At 40.2% G+C, this 17,180-nt stretch overlaps 1 protein-coding gene across 1 annotated transcript in view; it reads left to right on the top strand.

Moving 5' to 3' along the window:
* nwd1 (NACHT and WD repeat domain containing 1) overlaps positions 1-17,180 on the top strand; it is a 110,601-nt gene that overhangs the window by 60,397 nt on the left and 33,024 nt on the right. Inside the window, exons 9-14 of the mRNA XM_067230666.1 lie at positions 6,617-6,814; positions 7,047-7,169; positions 7,359-7,564; positions 7,767-8,027; positions 8,213-8,303; positions 9,360-9,508. Coding sequence (XP_067086767.1) covers positions 6,617-6,814; positions 7,047-7,169; positions 7,359-7,564; positions 7,767-8,027; positions 8,213-8,303; positions 9,360-9,508 — 1,028 coding nt within the window. The remainder of the gene's footprint in view (positions 1-6,616; positions 6,815-7,046; positions 7,170-7,358; positions 7,565-7,766; positions 8,028-8,212; positions 8,304-9,359; positions 9,509-17,180) is intronic.

Here is a 17,180-nt window from a genome sequence, read left to right as displayed (position 1 = left end):
TTTTAAACCCTTAGTATTAGTTAGACTTGTACACTTCTTATTTAAGATATGTTTAATGTGTGCACCTTCCTGCCACAGTAAATTCCTTGTCTGTGTGATGTTTCTTGGCGAATAAAACCCATTCTGAAAAGTATTAATAATTTAAAGATGTAGAAACAGAAAAAAGTTTGAACAGTGGAACAGTGAAGAGCGGTGGCCAATTGGATTGGTTCCTTGTTTCTTGTAACGTAGCAACTGTTGGTCATTGTCAACATTCCTAACCTAGAATCTAGGTTTTAGGTTCAAGATGAAGGAGAAACTAATCATGTGTGCCTGCACAACCAGTCCTGTTAAGACACTTAATTTAAAGATGACATCAAAATAATAATCCTTAGTGTAGGGTTGCCGATGTTGTCGTTGTCCCTGGTGAGTTTTTTAAATTCAATCTCGTCACATTATGTGACTTTCTTGTGCAACTGGAAAAGCTAGCTACTCTAACTCAGAATGCTACTGCAAAAAAGCTGAACTATTGTGGGTGGTAAATAAGATCATGCTACATCTAACCAGCGGATCATTTCTTGCAAGTGTGTCAAAGTGGTATTTTTACAGACTGTATTAACACCGTAGGCGTGAATAATGCATGCATCGTCATTGTCGTCCATCTTTAGCCGAAGAAGCTAGAGAGGATGCAATGGGAGATTTCCTACAGTAAGCTAGATACTGCTTCAAATTGAAAACGGAGAAGATTTTTTGATTTTAGACAAGTTCCTTAACCTCTGTTGTCAATATCGCCGATAAAAAGTAAATACTGTTACGAAGCATTTGTTTGTAGGTAACGAACGATAGACGTAGCTAGTTTCGCCGTTCTATGGCAGCTACAGTACTGTATGATGACACTCGTAGCTAGAGTTGTAAGCACTCGTCACTAGAATGGCCATAACTTTAAAACAAAAGATCATATTTCAAATCTCTCTGCTGTTCTACATTGCCCACACACATCAACTCTAACATGGCCTGTATCTTGTATTGAAAGTGCTCGAAAATTAGCTCGTCTAATGTATGGTGGACTGAGAACACATTTGTCAAAGCAGAGCGAGCGGATGTCGTGGGAGAATTCCTACTGTTAGATTTACTGCTTCAAATTGAAAACGGAGAAGATATTTAGAGTAAAGACAATTTACTTAACATCTGTGTCAATATCCTCAATTAAAAGTAAAAACTTTCCAGTTACGAAGCGTTTGTTCGTAGGATTAACGCCAGCTGCAGCAAACACATGCCCCAGCCCCGGTTTTTTGCTCTTTGACGGTCAGCTATGACTGTCTTGAGCCTCGATTTTTGCAGATTTCTGTGAAACTTGCTAAAATAAAAACGATCTAGCTAGATTATGTACACTTTAAGCTCAATGTACATACCTTGTTTGGCCAATTTGGTCGATTGTGGAAAAAAAGTCGAACCGTTTTTAGTTATGGAGAGCCATCGCGCTAGCTCGATTATACGAGAGAATAACAGAAAAGTAGCTAGAATCCACACCTCACACAAGTTAACCGAGACGCAAAACTGTACGTCCAATCCAAAAAATAAGGACATTTTCCGAGACCCAAGACTCTGCCTAAACCAGAGATATTCTTTATATGTCTGTGAAGTCAGAAATACGACTCTACCTGCAGTTTCGAAAACGTGTTCCTTTTGCTTTCCTGGTGCGTGTTTGTTTGTTTGCCACGGTGATGAAGCAGCTGCGATGGCTAACGAGCTAGGCAGAGAGAAAAACGAACATTTACCTAGCATCCACACCTCAAACAAGTTGACCTAGACGCAAAAATATACGTCCAATCCAAAAAACTCTATTTCTGTGCGGTCAGAAATACGACTCTACCGGCAGTTTCAAAATCTTGTTCTTTTTGCTTTCTCTGACGATTTTGTCACCAGATTTGCATTGGTCTCTATGGGGCGAGAGTTGGACTTTGTCTCGCTTTCGTGTGGTTCTGAACAAGGGTGTACGTCTGTTGGATTCAACAGACAACTGTCTACGACCAGCACAAAATTAGCTATCTATTGATCCCAAAACGAAGCACGAAGAGCTTAAATTGTGGCAATGCTGGCAAACTAGAAATATTCTTTCAACGACATCCGAAGCTGCCCTCCACGTTTCAGTCTGCACTCTAGGGTTTCACTTACACACCCATGTAAATCTCAGAAACGGCTTGAAAAAGTCATGAAACATAATCAGTGATATTGAAAGAAGTTGAATAGATATCAAAAAGCTGAATTATTTGAAAATAGGTTAGGGTTTTGTCAACATTTTAAAGTTTAAATGGTGGCTCTAGCTGAAAGATTGAGGAAGAAGAAGGATTTGGAAGTTGAAGAAGTTTAAAGAAGTTTGAGAGGATTTGAAAGAAAACTCCATTGGAAACCCATGTTAAAAATATTATGAATATTGATTTATATTAATTCAAGCATAAGAGGTACAAAGCTGAAAAGTCATAGCACCCATGGCCTGAAACTGCTGAATTTTTTGATAGCTGAACGGTTTTAATAGCTGAAGATTTGAAGGCGCTGAAAGGTGTCTTGGAAGAAATAGAAGAAGTTGAATAAAGATTCAAAGAAGCATACACTGTGGAAAACCAAATAAGTGCCAAAGGGAAGAACCATAAGAGCATGCAGTTAAACAAGTTACAATTGAACAACATGAAACTCCCCACAAGAGAGCAAGAGTGTACCTGTAGAAAAAACAATCAACAGTAAAATATTTCACAGCGAGTACAATAATTTGAAACCGTTTGAACTAACCAACAAGAGCAACAAGTCTCTCAATACGAGTCATTGTGATCCTGGAGGAAACTAACATCAGGTCCAGCCAAGCATTCCTAAGTGCCGTTGTACTCCCAGAACAATAAATTATTGATATATATTTATTGATTAAAGAGTTTCTTGATTCAAGAACTTCATGCAAATATTGCTTTTCATTATGGTGGATTATTACCTTGATCCGTCTTGCTGTATAATGAGGATTGATCATATTATATGCGAGTGACACTGAATATTCAGTACAATATGTACTATTGCTGAGGTCAACCCATTAAATGTGCCTTCTGGGCATAAGAGTGACCAAGGTGAATTGTCTTAGAAATAAAATACTTTTCTTAATGTAACGCAAAAGTAACTTAACGCCTTACTCTCTACAGCAAGTAACTAAGTAACATAACTAGTTACTTTACAAGAAATGTAACTAGTAACTGTAAAATAAATAAATGCATTTTCCATATTCACACAAGCGAAACGAATATGACTTTGATAGTTTGCAACTATTTAGCAAATGGTAGGCTTATCCATGTATGAATAAAATAAGGTAGGCATAATCAAAGGCATAATAAAAAAGATTATTCATTCTTCTTTGACCTTTGTCCATTAAATGACAGTTAGACCTACAAGGAAAATACATAATAAAACGGCATGGGGGAACTGTTATGATCATTGGATTTACATAGCGTAACCGATCCTTCTTGAAGGCTTATAATTTATAATAATTAGAGACACGGACAGACTACAGGGCTCTGTGACTCCTCAATTCGGCCAGGCAATCTTTATTGTCTCCACTCGCTAACGACCTTCACAATCAAAGTCCCCCTTTTCTAATTTCTGCTTAACATTATAGCAGCCCACTCAAACATCTTACAATAGCATTTCTGAAATATCGAGAGGTGTAAATGAGCATTTTACAACCTGCAATCTGGCTACAACGAACACCCATATTTTGTACAAAGAGTGCGTGAACATAATAATAAGCTAAATGAAATTCATTCTTGAGCTGTAAGTAGGCCTATCAGAAAGGAATGCTTGGAATGTTGGGTAACTGGATTTGAGTAAGCTAGCCACCGTTGAAAGGCGATCGCTCATTAGGGAGGATGGGATCGCATCTTTCAAACAGCCTGAAAGATGCATTCAAGGGTTACGAGCTCCAAAAAATACATCTTGTGCGCAATACAATACCCAAGACTCAATTTAGTCCATAGATGTAAAGGGAACAAAAGTATCTGTCAGGCTAGTTCTAGTAGATAGGCTGCCGACTTGATTTGTCAAATGCAACTTTAGTTTATAGGGATAGGGAGTCAGGTGGCTGAGCGGTGAGGGAATCGGGCTAGTAATCCGAAGGTTGCCAGTTCGATTCCCGGTCATGCCAACTGATGTTGTGTCCTTGGGCAAGGCACTTCACCCTACTTGCCTCGGGGGAATGTCCCTGTACTTACTGTAAGTCGCTCTGGATAAGAGCGTCTGCTAAATGACAAAAAAAAAAGTAGTTTTATATGCGCTACTGCCCTTGCGTAACCCGCCATCTACACTTGAAACTGGAATCCCAATGTTACAGTAATAGCCTACATAAAACCAAAATACACGTTCTCAACCAGTATGATAATATTTCGGACATATTATTCACTGCATAATATGTCCGAAATATGTAGAATTATGTATTGTCTTTCCGAAAGTTGTTAAATTGAATAGGCTAAGCATCAACATGTCGCCCATCAAGTAAGAGTATTGCTTAGAATTTCCAAACTAATTACGCTTCGCTTTCATTTTTGCAATACTTGGACCTTGTCCAATAATTTAATAAATAAGAATAAACATGTTTTGCCAGGATAACTGGATCCATCAAACCATCGAAGGTTTATGATGTCCCTGTGTGTTACAATGATGCAGTCAGTCAGCTGACTATAGAATGTTGATAATGTCGGGCTACGCATTTATAGACCAAATGCAGTCCAATCCGCAATGTGTGTGACATCCTATAGGCTATAAAAAGTCAATTAAGCTGAATGATTGAAGGGCTAGACAACAAATGTTCGAATGAAATATTCACCGACTAACACCTGGGCACACTGGCTGCGAAGCGCCATGATCGGCTCGAGCTCTGCAGCGATCGTTTCGGCAGGTGGTCCACTTTTTTTGCAATCCGCTTGTGAGATACAACTTTTATATTTGGATCAACAAACATGTTAAGATATTACAACGTTAGTTATAGGCTATATCACTTAGACCGAACTTCACTATGCTGGTAGCAAACGGACAAACCATGTGTATACCCCGATAAAACTAGGTTATATCCTATCAATGAAAAAAAAAAAAAACTGATTGATGTCCAGCCAACATATTAGTCTGTTTTTTCTAAACAGTAGACATCTATTAACAGAGAGTGAGATAGATGAGCTGGCAAAACCTACACAAGCAGAAGCGACACCAAAACCCTACATTACAAACCAGACATTTTGGAAGATAATAATCATTGAAGTTGAAAAGTAGCTTAGGCCTACATGGAGTTGTATGACCCACAGCCCATATTTTACAAAGACTACCCAAAAAAGACAAATGATGCTAAATTATATTGTGATGGCTGTCGAGCTAGTAGCCTGAGCTCCGTGCAAGAAGCACCATCTACATTTACATTTAGTCATTTAGCAGACGCTCTTATCCAGAGCGACTTACAGTAAGTACAGGGACATTCCCCCCGAGGCAAGTAGGGTGAAGTGCCTTGCCCAAGGACACAACGTAATTTGGCACAGCCGGGAATCGAACTGGCAACCTTCTGATTACTAGCCCGCTTCCCTAACCGCTCAGCCACCTGACTCCCCTAGTTCACCTGACTCATCTAGCGATCATTACCTGTCAAAAAGAATGTCCTTGTCTGAAATCTGCGCTGTAAGTAGGAAAACCTAGCCTGGTCCTAACCAGACCCTCGTACATTTCATTTGTACAGAGGGTCTGGGATTGCTCCATTGACAAGCGTTAAGTTCCTTGTAGGCGGGTACTATTGGATCTGCTCAGAGCCACTCTGATCTGCCATAACCAATCGCTAGCATTTGCCTAAGCCAACTCCTTCACCACTACTGTAACGGAGCTAGCTGCCGTGGCTGGAAAATCAAACTTTTTCCGAACCCCGTGGGGAGGAGGGCCACAACATCATGGCCACCAACAAAACTCAGCAAGGATTGTTCTTGCTCCGGCTTTAACTTATGGATATTCGGCAGCGTTGCCACAACAGACCGAATAGCTTCGCTCGCATCTTTCTCCACCACCATTACTGAACTACAACTCAAACTAATGCACAACATCGACGTCATCGTTCTCAGCCACTCCCTCTGTTCGCTGATTGGACCTACAAAAAATCTGAAAACCGACTAATACACCGAAATCCCAGACCTAGTACAGAAGCAAAATCAAAATTGAGCGGAAGTATGTAGGAGGGCAGAGCCAGGCTAGGAAAAACCAGCTAGGTGCCTCTCCTGTTAATAAGCTCAGTCCTACCATGAAACTAGCTCAGCAACAGCGCAAATACAGGGAAAACAAAGCTGACAAAGTATTTAGCTAACTGGCTGGTAGCTAGTAGATCCAGTGCTTTGGACAACTAACGTCAACAGGATAGCAGTTACAGTAGGCATGATGTACCATTGTTATGCTTGTTTTTTTTTACCATTATTGAGTATTTGGCGTAATAATGAGATTTGATTGCAACAAAATTAACTCTTTTTTTTTGGTCTTTAAAATTGACAAATTAATAAACAGTATAGATCAAAGCCACAAACTGTTACTTTTGGTTAATGTTTTTTTCCCAACCATCTTTCTCCAACTGTTTAAATCTCGAAAGACCCTTCCCTTTTTTATATTGAGCTGAATGCCAGGCTCCACTCATTAACTGAGTTGCACCCATCGCTAATTGGACGGCTCTGCTCCCAGTGTCAAGCCTGGCTAACAACATGTCCAGACCCCACCCTGGCTCCACAGTGCAGTTTTTTCCAGTCGCCAGGAGGGCCACTAAAGGCAACACTTGCTGGTTTCCAAAGAGGTTGTAAGAATTTTCAGTATTACTTTGAATATATACTATTTGCTCATTTTGGATGTTCAAGTTTTCTTTTTCGCTTTGATGTAGAAAACCAGTGCACTGTAATATGATTATCATATTGACTCTTTGGCATTATCAAATGGAGATCTTGTTAAGAGAATACATAAGACCTAACATTGATGAATTAATTAATCATCAAAGTAAATGTCAGTAAAGGTCTCTCTTTCAACAAAAGGGGTCACCGCTCTTGATATTTGTCTTGAGACTGGTGTATTGGTGGCAGGCTCAGAAGATGGGAAGATGATCATCTGGGACCTGAATGAGCTTGAAGTCATACAAACTCTAGTCAGCCACACAGGTGACAAATACACATTCAAAAATGTGTTTAAAACATGTTCAGTATAGGTAGTCATACTGCATGAGTTATAATTAGACATTTTTGAATGTTAAAGTGTCCTTGTCAGTAGCCTACCAGATTTAATTGGTGTGCTCTGTGAAATATTATGGTGTGGATTGCTGTTTTTGTTTGTGTGTCTGTACTCCACAGCTGCAATTTTGTGTGTCAAATTAATTAAAAAAGGCACTCAGTGTGTATCGCTGGCTTCTGATGGGACACTGGGAAGGTGGAGCGTGTTGAGCGGCAGGCAGATTTTTTGTGTCAAAGAAGCTGCACCCAATAAGCCTTTGCCTACAATTCCACACATCCTTCTGTCGGAGGAGAAGGAACTTGTTTTTGTACAAACAAGAGACCAAGTATGACAGATAGAAATGAATACCTTATATTGATCTACAGTCTCTGTGCTGAATGTCCTGTCAGAGAGAAAACAACTAGTTTTGTTGTGTTTGTCTACCTTTATTAATACAATGTAGAATGTCCATTATTCTCAGCAATGTGTAAAGGGATTTATTTAAACTGTTGAAACTAACAATTGTCATTTCACTATATTTATTTCAGATGAAAGCATGGCACCTAGATTCAGGAGAGCCTGCCTTTAATGTTATAAATCCAAAGTCAGTCATTCTTGGTGTTTTAAATGGAACAGTTGTGTCCCTATCAGACGAAGGATTTGTCACATTTATTTGCCCATCTACTGGAACGAAGATGGTGGAAACTAATTTAGGATATTCTGCACCAAGTATAAACCTGAACTGTACCCTTACAATGCCACAATGTGACCGACTTCTTATAGTATCTAAAGACGGCTTTCTTTATCAGGTATAGACACCTGAAATATGTAGTCTGAAATATTTCAATTGCACCACCAGTAGAAAGACCCAGGATTTTGTTTAGCCCTTTGTTATGGTGTATACCAAATGATAGGCTTTTAAATGTAGTATCAAAAAATCATAAAATACACTGTATTATATATTGTATTTAATGTTCTGATACCCTTTTTATAGGTTTCCAGCACTGGGAGACAGTCTGTCACAGAGTTTAGCATCAATGTCTCCTTTCTCTCCCTTGCTGAGGATGAGAGGACACTATTTGCAGGTATGATGTCTACAGGTATCACACCTGTACTGTAGTATTATCAACACATGAGGTAGGAATTAAGAGTTTCCATGTGTTGAGGTTCAAATCGGGAGGAGAAGGATACAAGGTTAAATGCCAGACAAAGTTATTTGTAGTTTATTGATAAGAAATGATGCAATCAAACAATGAATACAGTACAATATGGTGTCTCAATGTATCGCTGGCGATACCAGTCAATGTTACCAGTCTCGCTTCATAGAGTAGAGTAGACAAAGGCCTTTGTGAGAATAGTCTTGACAGAGAGAAAGAGAGTTCTGCCCAGTCCAAATTCTGTTTACCTGTCCCGGGGAGACAGGTCTTGTACCTCTCATGAGAGAGAGGTGTTTGTTAGATGATTGGTCAGAAGACAATGGGGAAGGAATGTGGTCATCCTATCAAGTGTCAAGGGCACTCGTGGTCACCCAGGGTGGGCAGTCCAAGGATCTGATGATGTCAGGGAAAGGGGGGCAGATGATGTCCAAGGGAAGGGGGCATCCAAAGGTGGGCAGAATATCCAATGGGAGGACACAATGTCCAGTGGGGGGACAGACCAGTTGGTCTGATGACGTCCAACTGCCAGAGGAGTTACATCCTCCACATCCAATGTGTCTCCTTATCTCACTTTTTACTCAAAAGAGCTGAGGGGCCCATTGTGCTCACACCCATCTCTGGGCACCACCATTTAGCCTCCCCAGTCAATGTGCTGACCTTCAGCATTCCTTCTCACACCAAAAGTTACATTCAACATGACATGGGTTACTCTCCACAGACCTAGAAGCATCCTGTTGCAAAAGTTCATCTGTTCTTAATTATAACAATTGATCACATTTGGATATATGTTTTAGTATTAAGCATTACACATTTTATATACATGGGATAGTGATTGTTGTAGCGGCATTGATTAGCAGTATAGATGTCATTCCTTCACACATGCTATCAGAAAATATTGATAGTGATGAAATGGTCATAGATGAGTTGGCATCTACACTGTCTTTATCATTTTTATTGTGTTCTACTAATCATCTCTGTCTGTAGGTTGTGATAAAACATTGAACATGTTCAACATAGAGATGGACTCCATAGAGAAGTTCTTTGGTTTGCAACATGAGGACACAGTACTGTGTGCTCAATCGTCCAGGAATAGCAGAGTGGTACTCACTGGCTCAGAAGACCAGATCATACGTGTTAGTATTGGAATTATGTTTTCTTACATCTCGCTTTTCATCTTTCTGACTATTTGATTTGATTAAAAGTAGTGTATGCAGCTTTGAAATAACAAATTTCAATATAAACTAGAGAGGGTACAATTTCTGGGGAAATTGTAGGGTGTGCTTGCTTGCGTCGGTTGCAGATGGGTAAGTTTATTAACTTTAATTTTTACAACTGATATTGTAAAAATTATACTGATATTATTTATTAAAATTGCATAGATTTAAAAGCATACATTTGTTGCTGCTCATTTATAATTCAAAATAGAGAAAGTGAAGTGTAGAATGAAATGGTTGTCTTCTCATTTCCCCTGCAAGAGGGAATAGTGACAAGCAGCCTCAGTTGAAAAGTTGGATCAAACGAAGATATTGTAGCCTGGGGGCCAGCCAAACTTAGCCCGCCCACAAAATAATTTGGTCGGGAAGTTGGGTCTGGGGTCGCTCGGTTGGGGAAAAACTATGTCCGAACAAGAGCTGTTCGGACCAATCAAATTGTCAGGGCGGGCTTTGTACGATGATGGACAGATGATCAACAGTAACATAATCAACCACATCACCAAAGAGCGCTTGGGTTGAATTTTTTTTCAACAAACAACATACTACGTTGCTCTGATTGGTTGTAGGTCTATCCAATTGAGTGAAGAGGCATTTTTTTCCGGGTTCGGTTGAAACACGCCCCATACTCACAGCCCAACGGAGCGGTATCAGACTCATATTCTGACTAGAAATATGAGTATGACAACGTCAGGCTAAAGTTATTGGGCAATCCGGCGTAAAAATGGTCCTAACCTCTATGACTTAAACTTCACCTTAATTTATTCCCTCCTAGTGATATTTTCAAGCATTTATCCTACACATATTGCATTAATTCATTAAGAAACCCCTTTGCACCAAGTTGAACCCCCTTTGAAACAAGCTATTCTAACAACGTTGTCACCGGCAGTATTTCAGATGGAATCGCGTTTCAAACAACACCATCTGCTAACTGAAAATACGCCAGCAAAAACATAAATAAGCTTGACATTTATGTAGGGGGAAATGGCTAATTCAAAAGAAGTTTGCTGGAAGCGATCATTGTCAGTAACAATGCCAAATGCGACCATTTGGTCTCAGTTTAGAGCCCTGCGTGGAGAAGCTGACCCCGGTAAATTGTGCTACAAGCAAGCTAGCCTAGCAGCTGTTGCTAGCCAAACTTCACTGAGGGGATTGTTTGAATGCGCCGGAAATGAAAAACATTTATTTTGACATAAAGTTCAGGCTGTGGCATTGAAGACAGCAACGCACCACACAAGCTTGAGTTTAAATACATTATTTAATGTGACATTACTTACTGTACATTCAAGTCTTGATTTGCTTAAATGTATGATGCTGCTAGTATGGCACGATACTTGCTGCACAGTCTTACTAGCACATCTATGCATGTCGTATCTATGCGTCGTTGCTAACGTGTGCTGACGTTGTGACGTTAGGCTAGCACTGAGTTCCCTTTGTGCACACAAGTCACTTTTTGCCACAAAACTTAATTCAAGCCTAAACCGTCAAACGGAACGTAAATCCCAATTCTAGCAACGGAATCGTTAACACGACGAACCTTTTGACACCGACGTTGTCTATGGAGTCCAAATATTGAGGAATCCTTAGGGGTGGAAAAAGAATAATAATAATATTATGTGAGAGAACAATGGTTGTGCTCGCCGAGGCTTGAGCACACCCAATTAGCACGTCAAGTCCTTGTACAGTGACCAATTTTATGTTGTTTTGTTTTATACTCTCAAACTATGAATATTTCCATATGTCATGGTCTGTATGTTAGGGTGACCAGACGTCCTCTTTTACCCGGACATGTCTTCTTTTCGAGACCTAAAAAATGCAGCCGGCAGGGATTCCAAAAACGTCCGGGATTTTGCCTCGTCCGATATTTGTGTTTCACTGGGTCTTTCACAAACGAGTTATTACGCCCTACAAGTTTTGGAAAGGGAATCTCCCTAACATTCCACCTTGTTGCGCAAGCTCTGACTGTAGAGACAACTGTCATTGGTCGACTGCCTTCTCAGTGTTGCCAGATGCACAATAATTATCCTCCAGATACGATCCTTTTGAGCCTTTGGTACGATACTTCGCTATTTCCAATCTGGCAACACTGAACACCTTGCTGCCTCCACTAGTTGCATTGTTTACAACAGCACATGACATCTGCAGCCATGCCGAAACGTAAATGCAAGTTCACGGATGAACTAAAAAAAATAAATGTATGTTTTCGCCTCGGCCGTGATGCTTCGGAAGCTGAGTGCATGACATGCAAAGCAGGCACTTTTGTGTCAGTGCCAAATAAATGTGCCAGTGATTTGGAAGCTCACATGCACTCTGCAAAACACAAAATTGCAGCAAGGGGAGAGAGCTCATCGAGTAAAGTGACAGACTATTTGGTGAGCAAAACAGACACTGCTGTTACGGCTGCAGAGGGTACCCTACAGATCAGCTACAGATCAATGGACTGCACATCTGGTAAGAAAGGTTTTCACAGATTCGGTGACAGCTCAAAAAATGTCAAATGCTCGCACCAAGACAGAAGCTATTGTTAATGCTGTGATAGCCCCACATTCTGTCGAAGTTGCTCTGGAAGCACTTGAAGAAATTCCGTACTGTGGCGTGTCTACTGATGGCAGCAATCATGGAGCTGAGAAACTATTCCCTCTGCTCATTCAGTATTTTGATTGGAAGAATGGTGGTCAGCAAAGTAAATTAATTGAAATTAAAAGCACCCCAAATGAATCAGCTGACTGGATATTACAGAATACATCAAAGAAACACTGGAAAATAAAGGGATATTTTCGAAATGTATTGCATTTACAGGTGACAACTGCAATACAAACTTTGGGGGAATCCGGCGTCCCGGGGAAGGAAGGAATGTTTTTGCAAACTTAAAGTCCTTGCAGAACAAGTCTCTAATTGGCGTGGGTTGTCCAGCACACATACTGAACAATTGTGTTCACCATGGAGCAGACACACTGGATGTTGACATTGAGAACATCATCTTTAAAATTTATCAACACTTCCACATCTACACTGTGCGCACAGAGAGTCTGAAGGAGTCCTGTGAGTTTGCTGAAGTTGAGTACAGAACTCTCCTCTCTCACAGCAAGACACGATGGCTTTTATTATTCCCAGGAATTGAGAGATTGCTACAGATGTATCCAGCTTTGAAAGCTTTCTTTTTGTCACAGGAAAAACCACCCATGCTGCTCAGGAAGTTTTTTGAAGATGAGTTCAGTGAGATTTACCTCTGGCAAATGCATTCACTCATGTGTATATTTCAAGCGCACATTCAGGAGATGGAGAACAATTCAGTTGTGGAAGTAAAGAAAATTCTAGACAAGGTCCACACCATGCTTCAGGAACGCAAGACACACAACTTCATGCCTCTTAAAGTCAAGGGTATGCTGGCACAAAAGCAGAAGGATGGATTTGGTCAAAGGTGTGACCATTTCAGTGCTGAAGTACAGGGCCTGTACAGTGTGTGTCTTGGTTATTTAGAGAGATGGATGGCACCCATGGAAGAGTTCTCCACTTTCATGTGGATGGAGTGAGATGCCTGACTGGAATGATGTTGAGGGCTGTATCATGCACCTAGCTGAAAAAGGGGTAGAAATCGATGATACAAAGTGCTTTGATCAGGTCACCAATCTCAAGAAATTAATTGAGAGGAGTAACAGTGATGGAGAATTCAGTGATCTACAAGCACACCTAAGGTGGACCAAATTCTTGGTAAGATCAAAAAGTGTAGATTTTCATTCAGAGCTGCTTAAGATGGCACAGTTTTTTTTTTGCAATACCTGCTCACAATACAAATGTCGAGAGAATTTTTTCACTGATGCAATTCCAATGGACCAAGGAGAGGAATCGCTTGTCTGTTGAATCACTGAAGGGGATTCTGTGCACCCAGTACAATTTCAAACACATGACCTGCAAGGACTTTCATGCCTACTTGATAGGTAATCGTCGACTGTTGGGAAAGATTCAGTCTTCAGAAAAATATGCCAAACCACATGAGGAGGACTGAAAGTGTCTTAATTTTCAAATTTTAATATGTGGCCATCTAAAGAATGTATTATTTATATGCAATACCCCCCCCCCCCCCCCCCCCCCCCCCCCCCATGGCAGAACTAGAGTTTCATACATGGGGTGGCCAAGGCTACTTCAGGGGGTCCATAGTCCAGAGTCTTGGGTCACTGTTTTCATCAATATATACAGTATAATCTGGGTCTATAAGTGTTGGAACATCCAAAATATTTTTAGGAAAAAAAGCTCAAGCAGCATGGATTTATGATTGCATTTCTGTGTTACAGAAATAACACAGTGCATAGTTTATTTACAAAACAAAGTGAATTTACACACCCAAAAAAACCAATCAGGGTGAACACTCAAATTATCTAAAGACCATAGCATTACACATTTCAAAACAGAACGAACACAACAATAGAAATCCAAACAATGCTTATTTAACTAAACTAATCCACTTAATTTAGTTGCTTTTCAGCTTGCCGCAGGGCATTCTTGGTACCAAGAGCAATGCACGAGTATAGGCGATCTTACGGCATTGTGTAACACACTTCGGTTGTGGATAGTATGTCCAGAAATAAAGCCAAGTCACTCATTTCATTTAGTGGCAGAATCCATTGTTATGTCTACAAAATTATTTTAGATATAGTATAAGTTTAGCTAGCTTGCAAATCCTGAGGATAGCCTACTGTAGCAGACCTTTCTATGTAACAACGGACAAGGGTGTTTTGTCCCTCGGGAGTTGCCGTAGGCTTGATGCTGAAAGCATTACGCCTGGGACACACTGGCTGCGAAGCACCTGGACGCGCAGCGCCACGCCACGATCGGCTACGACTGAGCAAAAGCTGTTCACACCAGATGCGCATTTCTCCGCGCCGGTCACCAAGCCTTTCTACTGCTACTCTGAGCTTTCCTTTACGCTGACATGGTACATAAACATGGCATTGGCTATATCCCAGCATTTATCCTTATCTACGTTGTCCTTGTAAAATTGTTGCTGGGGGTCATACAACAACTCCCTGGACTTTTCAACTTCGAGAATTCATTTGATGCTGATTTTAGAAATCGACTTGAGGGTTCTTTCTCGGTAGGCTATGTCTGCACGCGTGTGTGTTGTGTGCAACGCGTGACAACTCGTTTCTCTCAAACAAACAAAACAACTACGGGCATGCTAGCTCAACAGATCAATCCGTTTATTTTCATTCGTTTTCATCAGGGTAACCACATGTAAAGGCCGTTCGTTACCAACATTGTGTAATTCTAAAGTCTACAACTTAACAAATGTTCACCGTTGTCTACAATTAATGGAGTAAAATCTTAATAACATGTTTTTTTATTCACATATATCAACTAATATGGTGTATTTCATCATCTTGCAGCCGATTTCGCAAGCGGCTCGTGAAAAAATTAGACCAGCTGCCGAAACGATCGCTGCCGATCGCAGGTGATCACGGCGCTTCGCAGCCAGTGTGGTCGGTCCCATTTGAGAACATGGGCGCCGAAAGAATAAAGGCAGCGCTTCCAGGCGCAGCGCAGCAGATCGCAGCCGATTGCAGGCAGTGTGTCCCAGGCGTTACGTGAAATCATGTTCGAATGGCGATGTCAAGAAGAGCAGCGGTAAAATACAAGTTATGAAAAGAGACCCGAGTCTGTGTCTTATTGTCCACACGATCCTATACAATTATATCTAAAACGAACTTAAAGAGCTCGGTTACACTACCAAAGTTGAATTAGTAATGTTGTTAGCGATGCTAGTGTTATTTTGCTAGCTAGCCTAACATTTCACTGGGTCTTGCAGCTGTTTGATTAACTCAAATTATTATGAAATGTTATGTTCTACTAGCCATTTGCCTACTTTAGCAAGTCACTGTATTTCCAAGCCCTGATAGTGTAACTGAGACGACACAGTAGCCTAAATAAGTAATAAGCCCCCGTTCAAGTGTTGAGCATTAAATTGGCTGCACGGTCTGTAGAGATCGAGACAAAGCCACTTTTTTGTTCTAAAACCGGATTATAAACCGCTTCGAAATATAAGACGCACAAGCACAAGAAAACTGTAAAATTGGAGTACAAGCTGCGGCTTATTTTCCGAAAATTACGGTAGCCTACTGACTGTCTCAGTTTGTCTGTTATTGGAGTCGAAGTTCTAACATTAACTTACACAGCTAGGCTAATCAACATTCATAAAAATAATTCTGGAAACCTAAACCCAATACAAACCTTAAAATTTACTTCAATTATTATGCCTTTTTCAATCGCGAAAAGAGCTTGTGGAGCTGTGGAAATATTCTCTATTCTGCTGTATGTTCTTCTTATTCTTCTGTATCTCGCAACAAACATGTCTCTTCGGTTTGAATAATGCAACGCAGCAATATAAATGCTTCTTTCAACAAGAGGTCAAATGAGATGTCAATCAGCATCAAATTTCCAGTAGCGAATTAAATCATCTGATTGGCACCCGAGGTAAATGTCAGGGGTGTCCAGTGCCACCCCGGATACCCCTCTGGCTCCGCTACTGGTGTAAAACGGACACAGGAAGCTTCGCTAATATTAAACACATATAGATACGGGACATAAGAACTATGGAACGCCGAGTTAGTCACAATTAAATAAATAAATAGATCAGTAAATAAATAGATAAATACATAAATAAATATGGCTATGAAATAAACCCTGAAATTAAAAAAGATGGCAATAAATATATAAATATAGCATCATATAAATAGCTGAATCCACAGTGCTCGATAAGTCTCAAACTATTTTAGACTTCAATATCTATGTTCTGTAGAGCACTTTTCCACCCAAGTACCTCTACAAAATCTACAATGTGTGCCAAAATAATATATCCTGACAAGCCATGCTGATCAATTTGATCTGTAAGGCCAGCATGTGATCTCTGACACGACTATTTTACGGCAGTTTAGCTAATATTGGGTTAACACGACAACGCGAATGTTTGTTGATAACACACGCCCTCCGATAATTAACGTGAAGTGATCAATAATGGGAGACGAATGTCGGAGCAAAAATGTATGCTTCAAACGACGGGACAGAAGATAACTTGATCGACTACACACAATAAAGGCAAATTGCTTCACACAGTGACAAGTGGTTGTGATCACTTTTGAGGAGTTTAGCTCACCTTTATCAAGTGCGAGCATCGAACACATGACATTCCAGTAACTTCATTCCATGCTGTGTGTTCAAATGCTTCTTCATATTTGTAGCATTTCCTCCCTTCGACGAAATAGACTTTTTACACGCGTTACAAGTGGCGTTGTTGTCATTTTGTTGAATGACATTTTTACAACTGATATTTCTGTATATTTTATATAAAAATGCATAGGGCCTACTTATTATTTATAAAGATTACATAGATTTAAAAGCATCTTTTTTTTGCAACTCAAAATACGAGTGAAGTGTAGGATGAAATATGATGTCTTCTCATTTCCCCTGCAAGAGGCAGCCTCATAGCTGAATCAAAACGAATACATTTGGCAGACCGGTGTAAAAATTGACCTAATCTCTATGACTTAAACGTCCTTTTAAGTTTTCCCTTCTCGTGATATTTTCAGGCATTTAGCCTACT

This window comes from Osmerus mordax, chromosome 27 (assembly GCF_038355195.1).
Source record: "Osmerus mordax isolate fOsmMor3 chromosome 27, fOsmMor3.pri, whole genome shotgun sequence".
In the NCBI taxonomy this organism is placed as follows: domain Eukaryota; kingdom Metazoa; phylum Chordata; class Actinopteri; order Osmeriformes; family Osmeridae; genus Osmerus; species Osmerus mordax.
This window is presented reverse-complemented; position numbering and strand designations above follow the sequence as displayed.